This window comes from Triturus cristatus, chromosome 3_2 (assembly GCF_964204655.1).
Source record: "Triturus cristatus chromosome 3_2, aTriCri1.1, whole genome shotgun sequence".
Lineage (NCBI taxonomy): Eukaryota > Metazoa > Chordata > Amphibia > Caudata > Salamandridae > Triturus > Triturus cristatus.
The window spans coordinates 627,240,796-627,258,421 of NC_140584.1; the positions used below are offsets into that span (position 1 = coordinate 627,240,796).

The 17,626-nt window shown below is 46.8% G+C and overlaps 1 protein-coding gene across 1 annotated transcript in view; it reads left to right on the forward strand.

Moving 5' to 3' along the window:
* LOC146857855 (uncharacterized) overlaps window positions 1-17,626 on the forward strand; it is a 651,000-nt gene that overhangs the window by 607,833 nt on the left and 25,541 nt on the right. Inside the window, exon 54 of the mRNA XM_085648551.1 lies at window positions 7,286-7,378. Within this exon, the coding sequence (XP_085504677.1) occupies window positions 7,286-7,378 (93 nt within the window). The remainder of the gene's footprint in view (window positions 1-7,285; window positions 7,379-17,626) is intronic.

Here is a 17,626-nt window from a genome sequence, read left to right on the forward strand (position 1 = left end):
CCATCGAGCACACCCTCTTTCTGGTCCTTTTGATTAGCTGGCTTGTATCCTTCCACTGCTCACATTTATGGAACCATTATTTTCTTTTTCATTCAGCTCTCCATAACAGTTCACACACTCATCTGCTGCTTTCCCCTTCAAATACCTGCCCCCGCCCCATGCTGCTCTGCAGCCCTTCCTGCCTCTTTAAAAACACAGCAACAGGTATATGTTTGCTGGAGTCTGGCTGAAGAGCAGACTTTAAGGGCTGTTTTGTTTTATCAACTGCATTCCAAACATTGTATGAAAGAACAAGCTTTGGCACAGAAAGACTTTTATCGATCTGGGGGAGGGCCATCTACTGCACTTACTCAGCTGGCATCTGAGGCAAAATGTGTACCTAGTATGAGTCTTTGCCCGGAGGCCCAGGAACCTGCTCATTGGGCTACTGCAGAGGCCCACGTGGCTGAATCCTGTGGAAAGTAAATAAAGCCTTGGCAAGTGTTTTCCTTTAAATTCGGAGTCTTCCGTATTCCTTGTAAATTGCCATAGTTTCCTGAAAAGTATTTTGAAAAATAAACCTTGTCATTTATAAAGATTAAAAACATTGAATTCAAGGTACAGTTTTGAGATACTATATAAGATATGGGTTTGCTCTTCCTTCAGTATTTTGAAATGTTTCTTTCTTTAACTTTTGAAAACAATACTTTATAACCATTCACAAAGCCAAGGGGTCGACACTCACATTATAAAGACAAGACGTATTGGCTTTGCCAATGCTTGTTTCCTATATCTCCTGCTCGCTTCTTCTATCAGTATCTCCATATAGTATTTCCTCACATTTCTCCCTCTCTTCAGTATCTATTGCTTTCCTCTTCCCTCATTCAGTTGCCTATGCATTTACCTTGTTCTCCTCTTCTTTTTCTCTGACCTCTTCATCAACCTGTTTAATACTCACTGCCTCTTAACCCTTCTTTGTTCTATGTCTCCTTGATCCGTCTTAAGGAAGTTTTTCTGTGTTTCTTCATCCTTCTTTATCATTCCTGTTCTTTTATATTTCAACTTGCTTATTTTTTACCACTCTAGCTCTCTTTTTCACCACTTCTCTTCACTATTTGGACTTTCAGCTATACATCTCATTTGTTTTTTCCCTTTTCTTAAATCTTCCCTTTCTCCTGGATAGTTCCCTATTTAATGTCGCAACTTTCTCCTTTTTACATCTTCCCTCATTATCACTATGCTTTTATTATGCTAGTTGCTTCTGTTTCCCCTTCTTCTATTTCACTTCTCTCAATACCACTCCTTTTTACTTTTCTTTAATTTAAACTTGTTCTCATTGCAGTTCATGTTCGCCTCTCTTTTTCCTTTTTCAGTGAAATACTAGTGTTCCTCATTACCACTCCTTTTCTTTTATCTTTTTGCCATTTTCTCTGTTAGACACACACATTCTCGTGGTTGGCAGGAGAAACTTGGCACAACCTGAATCCCCGCCAGCTGATTTAGCTCGGTCAACCAACTTGAATGAAACACATGGGTGTTGACTAGGTTGTAGCCATTTTACTTATGGTTGGTAGGTAGGTCTACTTATTGCATCTTCCTAGTAGCACCACATCAATGTACAGCTCGTTATTTTCATGTGCCAGAAAGGATGGGACAGTCCCCGGAATGGCAGATTATGCCACTGTGCCATACCCTTAAAAGGGCACCTGGGAAAACCTGAGAAAAAGTTCTGACCATATATAAAACTGGCATTTCCTCTGTATCTTCCTCTCCCCCATGGTCAACCTTTCCTTACTGGTCAGTCTCCTGGGGCAACCCTATGTTTTCCCTCCCCTAAAGGTACTCCCATGTAATGTAAATCTAACATATGATACTTTCACTAACTGAATGGCCCACCTCATGCTACACCTGATAGGCCTCTTGCCTCGAGATAATTCATACCACTGGGAGAGTGATGATGGGGAATTTAGCCGGATTGTGCCATTTTACTGATGTACGGCCTCGGCGCTCTGATGCAATGCAGCCCCTTCCTGCAGGGAGGCTGGCATGCCCAGAGCCACCACTCACAACCTACCCCTTATTCCCGGCAATAGGCCACGATCTAGAAGTAGGGTATTATAAGTCCTTTATTATTCACTTTAACTTGTGTTGTTTTCCCCCCCTGGGACTTAGTTTATTGGTCCCCTTCGCTGTATCACTCCTTACCCCCTCTTCCTCCGTCTCACCAACCGCGTCTCTGACTCTACTCTGACTCTCCTCTCTGTTTATCAACCTTTAAGCATTATCTTTAACATCTTATTTATGTCTTCGTTTGTCACCCTCTTTTCAGCGCTGACATTTCTGTTTCTCCTTTACGTTTCCCCTTTTATCTCCTTTCCTTAATCACACGGGGGGCATATTTACAAGGAGGCAATAATAAATTATCGCCGCTTTAGCGGCCGTTTTCGGACGAAAAGCGGCGATAATTTTATCGCTTAATTAGCAAGGTCACGCCTTCCGTCAAGTCTTCCGTATTCCTTGTAAATTGCCATAGTTTCCTGAAAAGTATTTTGAAAAATAAACCTTGTCATTTATAAAGATTAAAAACATTGAATTCAAGGTACAGTTTTGAGATACTATATAAGATATGGGTTTGCTCTTCCTTCAGTATTTTGAAATGTTTCTTTCTTTAACTTTTGAAAACAATACTTTATAACCATTCACAAAGCCAAGGGGTCGACACTCACATTATAAAGACAAGACGTATTGGCTTTGCCAATGCTTGTTTCCTATATCTCCTGCTCGCTTCTTCTATCAGTATCTCCATATAGTATTTCCTCACATTTCTCCCTCTCTTCAGTATCTATTGCTTTCCTCTTCCCTCATTCAGTTGCCTATGCATTTACCTTGTTCTCCTCTTCTTTTTCTCTGACCTCTTCATCAACCTGTTTAATACTCACTGCCTCTTAACCCTTCTTTGTTCTATGTCTCCTTGATCCGTCTTAAGGAAGTTTTTCTGTGTTTCTTCATCCTTCTTTATCATTCCTGTTCTTTTATATTTCAACTTGCTTATTTTTTACCACTCTAGCTCTCTTTTTCACCACTTCTCTTCACTATTTGGACTTTCAGCTATACATCTCATTTGTTTTTTCCCTTTTCTTAAATCTTCCCTTTCTCCTGGATAGTTCCCTATTTAATGTCGCAACTTTCTCCTTTTTACATCTTCCCTCATTATCACTATGCTTTTATTATGCTAGTTGCTTCTGTTTCCCCTTCTTCTATTTCACTTCTCTCAATACCACTCCTTTTTACTTTTCTTTAATTTAAACTTGTTCTCATTGCAGTTCATGTTCGCCTCTCTTTTTCCTTTTTCAGTGAAATACTAGTGTTCCTCATTACCACTCCTTTTCTTTTATCTTTTTGCCATTTTCTCTGTTAGACACACACATTCTCGTGGTTGGCAGGAGAAACTTGGCACAACCTGAATCCCCGCCAGCTGATTTAGCTCGGTCAACCAACTTGAATGAAACACATGGGTGTTGACTAGGTTGTAGCCATTTTACTTATGGTTGGTAGGTAGGTCTACTTATTGCATCTTCCTAGTAGCACCACATCAATGTACAGCTCGTTATTTTCATGTGCCAGAAAGGATGGGACAGTCCCCGGAATGGCAGATTATGCCACTGTGCCATACCCTTAAAAGGGCACCTGGGAAAACCTGAGAAAAAGTTCTGACCATATATAAAACTGGCATTTCCTCTGTATCTTCCTCTCCCCCATGGTCAACCTTTCCTTACTGGTCAGTCTCCTGGGGCAACCCTATGTTTTCCCTCCCCTAAAGGTACTCCCATGTAATGTAAATCTAACATATGATACTTTCACTAACTGAATGGCCCACCTCATGCTACACCTGATAGGCCTCTTGCCTCGAGATAATTCATACCACTGGGAGAGTGATGATGGGGAATTTAGCCGGATTGTGCCATTTTACTGATGTACGGCCTCGGCGCTCTGATGCAATGCAGCCCCTTCCTGCAGGGAGGCTGGCATGCCCAGAGCCACCACTCACAACCTACCCCTTATTCCCGGCAATAGGCCACGATCTAGAAGTAGGGTATTATAAGTCCTTTATTATTCACTTTAACTTGTGTTGTTTTCCCCCCCTGGGACTTAGTTTATTGGTCCCCTTCGCTGTATCACTCCTTACCCCCTCTTCCTCCGTCTCACCAACCGCGTCTCTGACTCTACTCTGACTCTCCTCTCTGTTTATCAACCTTTAAGCATTATCTTTAACATCTTATTTATGTCTTCGTTTGTCACCCTCTTTTCAGCGCTGACATTTCTGTTTCTCCTTTACGTTTCCCCTTTTATCTCCTTTCCTTAATCACACGGGGGGCATATTTACAAGGAGGCAATAATAAATTATCGCCGCTTTAGCGGCCGTTTTCGGACGAAAAGCGGCGATAATTTTATCGCTTAATTAGCAAGGTCACGCCAACGCGTGAAACCTTGCTTTAGCGTGGGGATTCCTAACGCCCAGCTTTGCATCTCTAATGAGATGCAAAGTGGGCGTTCCTGACCTGACATGATAGGAGAAATGTCGCTAAGCGACATTTCTCCTATCATCAAGCCCCACGCTATGAAGCATAGCGGCAGGAAAAGTAGCGATAACCCCTGTTATCGCTACTTTCCTTACGCCTGCTTCAGGACTGACTTAGCCATGATATCCTATGGAAGGAGGATATCATGGCTAAGTTTGTGAGTCCCTATCAACAAGCTAACGTGAGACTATCGCTGGGTTTCCAGCGATAATCTCACGTTAGGCAGTTAGCGTGAGGATTTTTATCGCTTTTGAGATAAGCGTTGCTAATAGCACGCTATCTCAGCGATAAAAATCCACGCTAGGCGGCGATAATTATCCTAGCGCTAAGTGCGCTTAGCGATAATTATCGCCAGTTGTTGTTGATATGCCCCAAGGTTATTCCATTTTCATCTGCCCCTTTCCTCTAGCCGTCACATATATATCTTCATGTTATATGTTCTCTCTCTCTTCACCACTCCTCTTGTTTAGGGAGAGTGGATCCCCACGAAAAGGTGGAGTGGTAATAGTAGTAACTTGGAGGATAACTGAGATAAAGCTAATTAAACTAAATGCTCAATTATGTAAAGTCCCTGTCAGATACTGTTTCTCCTCTTCCACCCTCCCTCTTCATCATGTCTTCCCTCCTAGATCATCTGTTTCCACCTCTTTGGTCTGTCCCATCCCTCCCTGGCCCTGGCTCAGTTTCTTTCTCTGTATGATTTGTTCTTTCCTACATCTCTCTTTTCTAAGTACAACTGTTTTACCACCTCTGTTTCTTTCACCCTTTCTCTTTCCCAGCCTTTTCCTCCGCTACATCTCTCCCTAACCCTGTCTCACTTTCTGTATTTGTATGACTCGAGCTTGCTTTCCACCTTCCTCTCTTTTTTCCATGCAGGACAATTTTCCCATCTCTGTGTCCTTCGCCCTCGAGTCTTCCCTCCCTCTACCTGTCCCCATTTCTCCCTGTCCCTGCTTCAGTTCATACTTTTACATCAAGGTCGTTCTCGCTCCCTTCCTTCCCCTCTCTTTCTTATGTGCTCCTTCCCCTCTCTTTCTTGTGTGCTGGGGCCTTTCCCATTCCTCTCCTCCTCCCTCGCTATTTCCATGCCATCTCCTCCTCTCTCGGCTCACCGCCTTCCCACGGGGATGCTGAAGCTGGTCACATCAGTGCCCGCTCGCTTGGCTGCGGGTGCCTCGTCGCCCCTCCCTCACAGGGGGGATGTGTTGTGTATTCCTGCTGCTTGCTGGGAGCCGGCCGAGAAGCCTGCCCTTTGCTGGACAGCTCAATGCAGCAGGTGGTTTGATTTAATGATCTTCAAAGGCAAAGCTTCAGCAGAATGTGAATGATGCCATGACTGAATGACGCCAGCTGCCAGCCCCGCACCTAGCGAAATAGCTCCCCTGTATGTGGCGAGAACAACTCTCTGTTCGCAATCCGCTGCAAGGAAGGAGGCACAGAGATGCTCAGAAGTACACGTAGAAGGAAACTTGTCTCTGGTTCAAGAAGGATGCTGTCTAGTGCCACAATTGATGTAGATTCCTTTTGAGGGCGTTTTGGTTACAGTGTCTTCAGTCCAGCTATTGTATATGAAGGAATGCCTGGGTACCGCTGTACACAAGGCATGTGCTGACTGATGGCTAAGGAAGTCAGAGGTCAGTGTGACATGGGGGTGCTGTGAGCTAGTGGAGCTGGTGAAACCTGGGATACAGGCCTTCCTGGATGCTGGCTAAGATAGGAGTCGGGTCTCCAGGGAGCAGATAAAGCCAGGGATCATTGCTTCTGATAGATGCTGAAATTGGGAATCCATGTCACTGGGAGCTGGTGAAAATGTGAGTCAGGGCTCTTGGGAACTGGTGAAACCAGGAATCCCTGTTCAGTGGTGAAGATGTAACTGAGACGACCCCTCCGAGCTGGTAATTCAGGAGATGGCGAATTTGGTACCCTAGGAGTTGATCAAGCAAGGAATTAGAGGTCTGCTTGAGCTAAGAGGATGGTAATCAAGAGGCCTTCTGAGTTGGCATGTGCTAGGAATCATAAACTAAAGGGGCTGTTGAAGGTAGGAATTAAAACCTTCTTCGGAGCTGATGGTGAAAACTAAGAGCTGTGGGTTTTTGAGAGATGATGAAGCTGGAGGTTATGGGCCTTTGGTGAAGCCATGAATCTGAGTCTAAGAAAGCTAGAAATCTGGTGCCCTGAAGGCTGCTGAGGCGTAGACTGAAGGGGTCCTGGCTTTTGGTGAAGCTAGCATTTCCTTCCCCCTCCCTCGCTATTTCCATTCCCTCTCTCAGCTCACCACATTCCCACAGGGATGCTTAAGCAGATCCCGTTGGCACTCGATAGCAGGGCTGCGGGTGCCTCATCGCAATCAGTGCTTCTTGGGATTTAGTTAAGCTGGGAATCAGGGACATTGGGTGAAGCTAGCTTTCTGAAGTCAATGGAAGTTGGTGAAGAGAGTACGGTAGGGCTTCTGGGTCCCAGTAAAGTTAAACGTCAGGTCTCTATAGATGTGAGCCCGAGATCTGATGAAGCTAGTACTTCGTGGCATTGGGGGGCTGATCGAGTTATGCATAAAATGCTCACACGTTGCAGTGCAGCTAGGAACCGGACATATTCTAAGATGACAGTGAGCCCCGACTGACTGTTTTGATATCCTAGTGGCTTATCTCAAGGACCTTCAGTGCATTATGTATGATAAAGGCCTGCTCCCAACCTCATCGTAAATTACAATACTGCTTATGTTACAGCATGGAGGAGTGCGAAGCTCTGTGCACAAGGCTGGCCATCATGGTCCGGGGAGCGTTCCAGTGCATCGGATCTATGCAGCACATCAAAAACAGGTTTGTAACTATTACCCTAGCTCTGTTTCAAATACTACTTGTTAGTATAGAGATCCTCAAATCTACTCATCAGATATCAAATTAATTTAGAAGGAGTGAGGAAAAACTAGTGATGTAATAGCTGCAAATGTTTTCCCTCTACATCTTTAAAACTTCACCATCTTCTTAAAGCTTCAGAAAGTTTGCAAATTGTGGTTTCATATGTGATAGAAGTAGCTTTCTATATAAAAAAAACGACAAAATATTCTCTTCCAAAATGTTTTTTGCCCGGATCATCTCACGCTAGTGAAGTTTCAAATTTTTAAAACATTGCAGGCAAAGTAAAAAACTATGTCTGCCACAGAGAAAACCCTGAATACCATAAAATGGTCTCTCCAGACAAAGGTTGTTTGGAGTTGTGTGTTACTGTCATGTGTTACTGGGCTTTCGCTGTAAAATTTTGCAGTGAATTTAGAGGCCACAAGTTAACCTTATTTGTGTTTTTCTGACCCACAATGTCTTATAAAGTTAGGTTGAAGTCAGTTGGCCTTTACTTGGTTAGATGATGGGAAATCAGCAAATGTACTTTCGTGAGATAACCAGGTTGCATCTACGATGTTTTATGAGACAGTCTCAACCCGTTAGGCATTAAAAAGTAAAGTATAGTAGGATAAATTAGTAATGGAGCAAAACAGTGGTCCCTTAAGGGGCAAGTGTGAACCTCTACTTCCTAGGAGAGATAACTTTGACCATCAAGAGACTTGTCCCATTTCTCAATAAGACAGTATATAAAATTGAAATATTTTTTTCTATTGTTTAGGAAATTTAAATAAAACGGTCGTACTGAGAAATTAAACCAATCTCTTGATAGTTACATTTAGTCTTTCCTAAGAAGTAGAGGTTCACACTTCTCCCTTGAGGCACTACTGTTTTGCTTTGTTACTTGATTACACAGGTCCCTGAGTTGATGGGTTGCCCCTTTTCCTGTAGGATGAAATTGTGGCAGTTGCTGAATAAATTGTGTGTTGTTTTGTGCCCCATGCCTGCACATTTATTAACATTACTAATCATTGAAAGCTACCAGCCATCAGAAGCTCCTCAATGGAGGCGGAATTTGCTCGCGACCAAGATGGTCGCTTGAACCTTGAGCTCCATAGTATCGTCACACTCTTCACCAGGAATCCGACAGTTTCTCTGTGTTCTATACTGCCAAAGCTAAGCTCTGAAAGTCGGAGCGAGCCGGGTTCCTGAGGATTGTACTCCGGCTCTGCTCCGATCACCACAAGCGGAGATAGTCGATCCGGAAGTCTCAGGCCTCGTTAGGCCAGGATCCCCGAGCTGTAGTGCGCTGCTGTGGCTGGTACGCGACAAGCGGCTGTGAAGTGGAGTGCTGGGTTGCCGTCTCGCCCTCTGGGGCTGTCTTCGTGACTTGGACCTCGCCTCTCCCCTTCCTTGGAACCTGTCTGCAACGTGATGCTGTTTGTAAAGAGTAAGGAGTGAGGCGGGGGTGGAACGTGACGCCGGGACCGGCTGTCTGACCTCTGGCGGGAAGCAGAGGGCGACATGCGCGCTTCAACCGGGAGCCCCTGTCTTCTCCTCCCACGGAGCCCGGGAGGTTGCCTCAGTGCCGACGAGGTGTGCTGCCTTTGATGTGAGCCCTTAACAACATACGGCGTGGAACCTCCATCCCCCCCCCCGCCACCCCCAGTGACTGCTTGCCTACTTTCCGTGTGGGTTTCGTGCTCGGCGCTCAGGCTGAGAGCTGCTACAGGTGGTGGCCAGGCCTGGTGAGTACCGGCCCAGAGCGTGAATGCCTGCTTAGACCCCCCCCCCCAGGGAAAGTCAGGCGTGGTTAGTGCAGCGGGGATCGCCACGGTGATTCGGAATAGATTTGACTGCCCAGGAGCGGCTGTGCTGGAACATGGGCCCTGCGCAGGTATGCTGGAGCTGAGAAAGTGCAGAGTGCCTCACAGAGATTAGCGCTAGCGATCGTACTCTGCTTCTCCCCCTGGCTCTGGTCCATCGTGCTCCACTGTGGCCTTCGGTAGTGTTGAGGCATACTGTGGAGTGAAGGCCAGCTGGGCTGCCCATAATACCGTGGAGCCGACCTGGATCGCTGCTGATGTTTTAGTTGCTGGAGGCTGGGGCACCCTCAGATCGTCCGCCATCTGCTGCCTGGATCGAGGGGCAGATTTGCGCACTGTTGCACTGTCTCGCAGACTAACGGACACAAGACACCAGTTTTACTCTGAAGGGGGACCTACCTTGGACTACGCCTGCCTGTGATACGGCCCAGTGGACTTGGGGGGAACCCTTTCACCACGCCTGGTGCCTGGCTTGAGAGAATCTGGGCTTGCTACGTTGTGGTCCCCAGCTTGGTGAGTTCCACTGAAGGTCGGCATGGGTAGGGAGTTCAAGGCCCAGCCCAAGCTCTCCTTCGAACAAAAAAGGTTGAAATCGCAGGACGCCACTACGGGGGGTGGAGCAGATGCAGAGTAGAACCACGTTAGAAGACCCAAGTCCAGATCTCCATGAGATGCTGGTGGCTATGGAGAAAAACTTTCAAAGTGGAATCAACTCCTTGGGCACTAAGATGGATGCCCTTTACTAACGCTTGGACAGAATGGCGGAGTGCTTAGACAAGCATGCGGAACGATTGGACATGACCGAGCGGAGATTAACGGAGGTGGAGGAAGCGCACACCACCTTGGACTCGGAGCATAAGCAACTGGGGAGAGTCCTGTGAGTTCTCCAAGACAAAACAGAGGATTTGGAAGAATCACAGGTCTGCCGGAGACTACACCCACTGGAAACATGGAATACTTTGTTGAAAAGCTGCTGATCACACTGTTGGGTGAAGGGGTTTTCTCTGCCATGTTCGTGGTAGAGAGAGCGCACCGCTCTCTAGGACCTCGCCCATCTCCGGGAGCGCCAAAACGTCCGATCATCGCTAAACTGCTCAACTACCGGGACAGGGATACAGCACTAAGATTGGCAAGGGAGAAACGCTCTTTGCAGTACGAAGGCTCTGAAATATCTTTGTTCCCAGATTTCACCATTCGGGTGCAGGAAGCTCGTCACCAGTTTGTTCCCATGAAAAAGCAACTTTGCGACTTGGGTATTGACTACGCTATGCTGTGCCCTATAAAACTCTGGGTCAATAGACAGGCATTCTCACATCTTCACGGATCCCAAAGCCTTACAAAAGGCCCTAAAAGGCTGGACCAAGGAGCGGCGCCAGTCCGGAGCGACAACTGGTGACTGAGGCGTCTGGGGGTTCACTTGACGATCAGGACTGATGGAGCTAACAGCTAATGGACGATAAGTATGGTCTTCCGGCATGTGGGATGTGGTTCTGCGGGTGGTTAAGTGTCCTCTTAGGATGATGTCTGTAAGGGGGTATGGCTCCCTAACTCGTCTGGTGTGGGGGGAGGAACTCTGGACCACTAACCCGAACGCCTCATGGAACGGACCGATGGCCCATGGGGTTGGATGCTGCTTGGTGTCGGGGGTAGCCAAGAGGGGGAGCGGGAGGGCGTAGGTTTGGCAACGAACGCAATGGAACTTCTACCAGTTGAAGACCTGGAGCTGCAAATTTATGTGATTTGAGTGAAGGGGCTCTATGGCCAGGCTTGAGTAGTTTGAAAGTTATGGTCTACATTTATTTGATCTGTGAGACTGTACACTCTTTCTTTGACGATGCGTGGGGGTGAACTGTTTACAGTGCTTTCACAGCTGTATATTGAAGAGCGAGCAACATCTGCCCTCGATTGCAGCACGCAAGGGAGTGCATATTTGTTTTTTTGGGTGGATGAGTGTTTAAAGGGATGAGCCACAACCAAGTTGGGGGAGGTCTGATGTGTGTGGAGGGTGGGCTGCTGGACGGGAACTTGTTGTTCTTAAAGTCATACGAAGCTTTGCGTCTAAATGTGCACAATGTGAATTCCAGTTCTTTGTGGTGTGGGTCGGGTTACATAATGCGCTACATTCCACATGGTGCGGGACATAGTGAGGCACACACGTTAGAGACCATAGGCACATTCCTGCTCTTACATGGAATGTACGGGGGCTGAACGACCACCGGAAGCTGCGCAAAGTGCTGAATTATCTTCACAGGCATAATATTGATGTAGCCTTGCTACAGGAAACGCATCTGCCCCTGTCCAGTCCATTGCTGCGTAGTAGAGGCCTAATAGGCAACATTAGCGCATCAGGATTCACTACGCATGCTAGAGGGGTGCTGACGTGGGTGAACCCCAGGTCAGCTATTACAATGGTCCAACTAGAATCAGACGGCGATGGTCGATTTGTACTCTCCAGGTGTCATGGGAAAGGAGCTGATTTCATTGTTGTAAACGTCTATGGCCCTAATTACGATTGCCCGGAGTTTTATGATAACCTTGCTAGCGCTCTCTATAAGTAACTGGAGTCGTGCTTCCTTTGGGGGGGTGACTTTAACCTTGTTAGGAACCCGGATTTAGACAGGTCAGGGGGGCCGACGAGGTGCCCTTCGGCGGCAGCTAAGGCACTTGAGAGTGTATTGTTGGGCGTGGATCTGTGTGATGTCTGGCGAACGAGAAACCCAGAAAAAGGGGGTTTCACGCATTTCTCAGCTTATCATAATTTGCACACTCGTATAGATTATTGGTTGATATCTTCCCTTCTTTTGTGTTACACTCAGGAATGTAAGATACCTCCACGTACACTATCAGATCATTCTCCCCTACTTCTGGTACTGAGCGTGCCAAGGAAGGCTGTCCCGCCGTTCACCTGGCGGTTCCCGCCCTATTCTTTATTGGACCCTGTCTTTAAAGAAGGTATAGCTGAAGCCATTGACACTTTCTTTATGGTGAATGTGGGATCCGTGGATAGCTTCCAGGTGGTCTGGGTGACCTTTAAGGTCTACATCCGAGGGGTGGCCATGGCAAAATACTTGGGTGTACTGCGCTCTATCCAACATAGACTGGCGGATCTCGAGCGTAAGCTAATCACTCTAGAACGGCGCCAGCTGGAGTGTAATGACGAGGAGATCATGCGTGAAATGAGAGAGCTACTGGGCAAGTATCAGGATGCAGCGGACAGTGAAGTTAAACATTTAGGTAAATACGCCACGGCCCGAGTATACGGTGAAGGGGATAGGCCAGGTTCTGTCTTTGCACGTATATTGAAGGCCAAACGTGGTAGAACGCAGGTCTGGGAACTTAAGTCGGCCGACGGTGAGATTTTAACGGTAGAGGTGGATATTGCGGACAGGTTCAGGCAATTCTACTCGGAATTGTACTCGGCATGATCGTCCGTATAGGAGGCAGAAATACTTCACTATTTAGAGCATATTAAACTACCATTTCTCACTAACTCTCACTGTGAATTTCTTACGCGACCGATTGAAAAAGATGAGATTGTCTTAGCCCTGACTAGAATGAGGGCCACGAGCGCTCCTGGGTCGGATGGCCTTACCGTCTGCTTTTATAAATGTTTTCTTGATTTACTGCTCCCGCATCTTTCAACACTTTTTGATAATATGTGTGTGTCGGACACGATGCCGCAGACGATGAGAGAGGCGATAATCGCTGCCATCCCTACACTGGATAAGCCATTGGACGAGTGTGCCTCATACCGTCCTCTATCCCTGCTAAATTTCGATACTAAGTTGTTCGCTAAGATTCTTGCCAATCGGCTTGTACCTCTGGCGCCAGTACTGATAGCCCCAGAACAGGCGGGGTTTATTCCGGATAGGAACCTTACCTACAATCTCTGCATGGTGTTCGGTGCCATTCAGCATACTAATCCAGACTCTAGGGCGATCGCGGTTTACCTCGACATGGAGAAAGCCTCTGATTCAGGATGGGACTGGGCCCCGTCTTCCTTCAATTGATTGGGGTATTGTATAACTCCCCTACGGCTCGTATCAAAATAGGCGACTTAGTAACCGAAGCTATCACGATCAGTAGGGGGACGAGGCAGGGATGCCCGCTGTCCCCAATTTTATACGCTTTGGTGGCAGAACCTCTTGCGTGCGCTTTAAGGGAATACCACAGCCACAAAGGTGTCTGCTACCCAACTTATAAGATCATTGTTTCTACCAACTCTGACGACATTTTATTATATGTCCGTGAACCGGAAAACAACCTCTCCTCAGTGCTATGGGAGGTGCTACACTTCGGTGCGCTTTCAGGCCTGCGAGTCAATTGGTCCAAATCAATAATTTTCCCTCTTACCCCAATCACACATCCCTTTGAGCCGGATTACCTTCTGCAATGGTCCACTGAAGCGATTAGATATCTTGGTATTCGTATTCACATGGACTCAGAAACTGTGTTCAGGGAAAACTATGGGACCGCAGTCAGCAGACTGGAAGATGACGTTGAAACCTGGATCAGACTGCCACTGTCCTTACTTGGTAGGATATCAATAATGAAGATGATGGTTCTGCAGCGTTTTTTGTTTCTTTTTACTAACATACCCTTGGTTTTACCCTGCTCTTTCAACACATTATTAATTAAATTGGCTTGGGCCGGCAAGCAGGCTAGGGTGAGTTGGCAGACACTTACACTACCATATCATTTGGGGGGGTTAGGTGCGCCACATTTAAACTTGTATTATAGGGCGGCGCAGGGAGCTCTAGCATACTATTGGATACATGGCTCGCCTGATATTCCGTTTATCCGTATGGAGAAACTCTTTGCGGATCCCCTCTCTCTCCCTGCTACACTTTTCGAACCTGTGGATCGCAGGACGGGGATATTGGACTCTGTCAACTCAACCCGCCATACATGGCATAACATGTTGCAATTACAGGAGGGGGCGTTGCTATATGCCCCGTCCATGCCCATCAAATGGACTCGCTGGTTGGCCCCGTGTAGAGATAAAGGGGTAATCCGAGTGTTGCAATCATTGAATATACGGACGGCAGGAGATTTATTTATAGATGGCACAGCTAAGACTTGGGAAGAGGTGGAGGACCCAGTGATTCCTAGCACTCTCTTACAACGGTTTCAATTCCATAGAGTGCGGAGAGCGTTGGGTGGCATTTTAGGAGAAGAACTTCTGGAACCCCCTGAAGTTTTGGAATTGTCGTATATATTTAAAGCTAAGTCACCTCATAAAATGGTTACTAATATATATATAAATTAGCAATGTCCCATAGAGCGCACCAGTTCTCTAAAGCTCGGTTAGCCTGGCAACGGGATTTGCAACAAACTATTGATGACTCAACGTGGACTTACTGCTGCACCAGATAACTAAACAAAATGGTCGCACACTGCTGACCTACCTGCGTGTTACCCCAATGAACTGTGGTCCCTGTAGTCAGCGTCGGCGGGTACGCCTATGCTCAGTGGTGCGTGCAAGTCAGAGTAGCGTTAGCCACCCCTGGACACGTGTTTCGAGGTAGTTGCCTCTCGTCAGCAGGGAGTAGGAAGAGTGTAGGGTTGCTTGTGTAGGCTGCTAAAATCATATCAGGTCTGGTACCTCTCGTAGCAACGCAGGTGCTTAACCTAGAGCCCGTCAGCTCTCGGGGCTCAGGGAGCCACTAAATAACTAAACAAAATGGTCGCACGTTGCTGACCTACCTGCGTGTTACCCCAATAAACTGTGGTCCCTGTAGTCAGCATCGGCGGGTACGCCTATGCTCAGTGGTGCGTGCAAGTCAGAGTAGCGTTAGCCATCCCTGGACACGTGTTTCGAGGTAGTTGCCTCTCGTCAGCAGGGAGTAGGAAGAGTGTAGGGTTGCTTGTGTAGGCTGCTAAAATCATATCAGGTCTGGTACCTCTCGTAGCAACGCTGCACCAGCACTCGACGTATTTCCCTGCACGGCAGACACAGATTAATACACTTCAAGTTTGTCAATAGAGTTTACTACACCCCAGAGAGATTACAATGATATGGGTTAAGGGACACCTCGGCTTGTGAGAGATGCAGAGCACAACCGGCGGATTTTATCCACCTTGTGTGGCACTGCCCAGGGGTGTGCAAATTCTGAGAGTCTATCTTTCGGGAATTGGGGAACATAGTTGAGACAGTGATAACTCCAGATCCGCTTATGGCTCTGTTGGGGTACTCTAAACTGCTGCCTAAACCGATACCTAGACTAGTGGACATGGGTCTTCTCATAGCTAAGCGGCGTGTTGCAATGTATTGGTCGAGAGGCCCCTTGCCCACAATAGCACAATGGTCGCACAGTATGCTTTATTGTAGCACAGAAACAGAGACTTTTAGCGAGCTCCTTCCTCCCAGAAGTAGACCCAAGAACTTCTGGGGACTTTACACGTCATTCCTGCTTGCCAGAGCGGAGGACACTAATACTGAGTCGCCCGTGGACTTGGAAGGCATTGTGAATACTGCGTCTGTGTAGCCCACGGTGGGTGGTGATCACTGCTGAAGATATGTCATAAGCCGAGGTGGTTGTGCGCTCTGGTTACTTTCCCCTCCCCCCTCCCTCCTAGGGTCAACGTGGGGTTTGCATACAGGGGACGCAGGTCTTGCCAGTACATGCTAGATAGGTTCAGCCTTCCACCGTACACTGATGTTTATCGACCTTTCACATCTTTATGCATATGGATTGATACTTTAGCGACACAAGCTGAGTATGTTTGGTTTCGGTTTTTTTGGGTAGCTTTCTAAGTTTCCCTTACGCATACTGTTCTTCAGAGTTATGGGTTCAAGATCGCTGCCTGCCCCTAGGGGTTGTTGGCTTAATAGCTGTGTATTGCTGTTCATAAAGATGTGCTGCCAGCCCCAGGGTTGTAGGCGAGAAGCTGTGTTTGACCGTGAAGTATGCAACAAAACATTTTTTTAAACAGAAGCTCCTCAATGGAGCGCTCAACATTCCAATGTTCTAATATAGCCTTAGAGCCCGCCGTAGCAGGCTCTACAGGCCATTAAAGGCCCGCTTTGGGCCTTTAACAAGGGAGCGGGCCTTTAATGGCCAGTAGAGCCCGCTATGAGGGGCTGTGGAGGACTCTAATAACATTCTGCCCCTAGAGGGTGAAAAGTCCTAATATGTAAAGCAAAAGCCTCACGGAACCCAAGGGGGTTGAAATCCCCTTCTGCTCCCTTAGGCCTTTGTTCACAGCTGTTGCTGTTCTAGACAAACATTGGACGGTTGATAATCCTGGCTTCTACCGGCAATTAGGAGCCCAGAGCACTCCATTGCTTTCAATGCAGCGCTCAACATTCCAATGTTCTAATATAGCCTTAGAGCTAAGGGTGGGCGCAGTGCTCCGCTCCGCCCGCGGAGTGTGCATAGTACTGCCCACTTTGCGCTTCGCAAAGTAGGCGTAGCAGGGGCAGACTACGCACACCCGGCGGCGGAGCAGAGTTGCCCGCCGCCCACCTCCCTCCCGCCCTCATTTTACAATTACTTATAAACATAACATAAAGAAAATTACTTACCTGAGCAGCCGCATCCCGGGGCTCCATCTTGCTGCTTCCTGGATAGCTTCTTCCTCACGAATGCGTGGGCGCCCGCGCATGTTTCTACGTATGGTTCTAAGGCTATTAGAACATTCCGGCCCTAAAGGGCAGAATGTTCTAATTTGTAAAACAACTCAGTGAGGCCTATTATTCACAGTAACAACTGTGAACAAACTTTACAAGGTTGGAGCTCCGTGCTTCTAACGGCCATTAGAAGCCTGGAGCACTCCATTGTTTTCAATGGAGCTCTCAACATTGCAATGTTTTAATATTTGCTATTAAGCTACTGCAAGTTTTCTTTCCAATATAACAAATTATTGTTTCTTATTATTTTGGTATCTCTTTGGAGGAACTGTGAGGATGCGTAATTGAAAGCGTGATAGTCTGTAGGAACAGAGGCAAGATTTTATTGAACCAAATTTGAATGTTTGATCAAACTTAACACATTACACTCATTTCTGATCAATTTCCTAAACTTGTGCTACCAGAGTCTATTTAATCTGTATTACACTTGAACTAAGCTTTGCGAATGAAATCATTTACATTAGGAAATTGATAGTGTTGTAACTTATCAGGCGTTCTTTCTCACATTTTGTCTGTTTCTCAGACAGAAAGCTACCCACTATTCTCTGAACTGAATAGTTTAAAGATACCCACTCAGTCAACAAAAAATTATCCCCTTGAGAATATTTGACTGCCTGTTCTTCCTTTGGTAGCTGTGACTGGTAGAATGATGGCTATTGTTGTTATCATGTTAGGAGCATGAAAACACACTGATGATACCTTCAACCTTTGAGGAATGGATCAACTAAGATAGACGTTGAAAGAAGGGAATGCTAGCTATGTCCTGTGGAG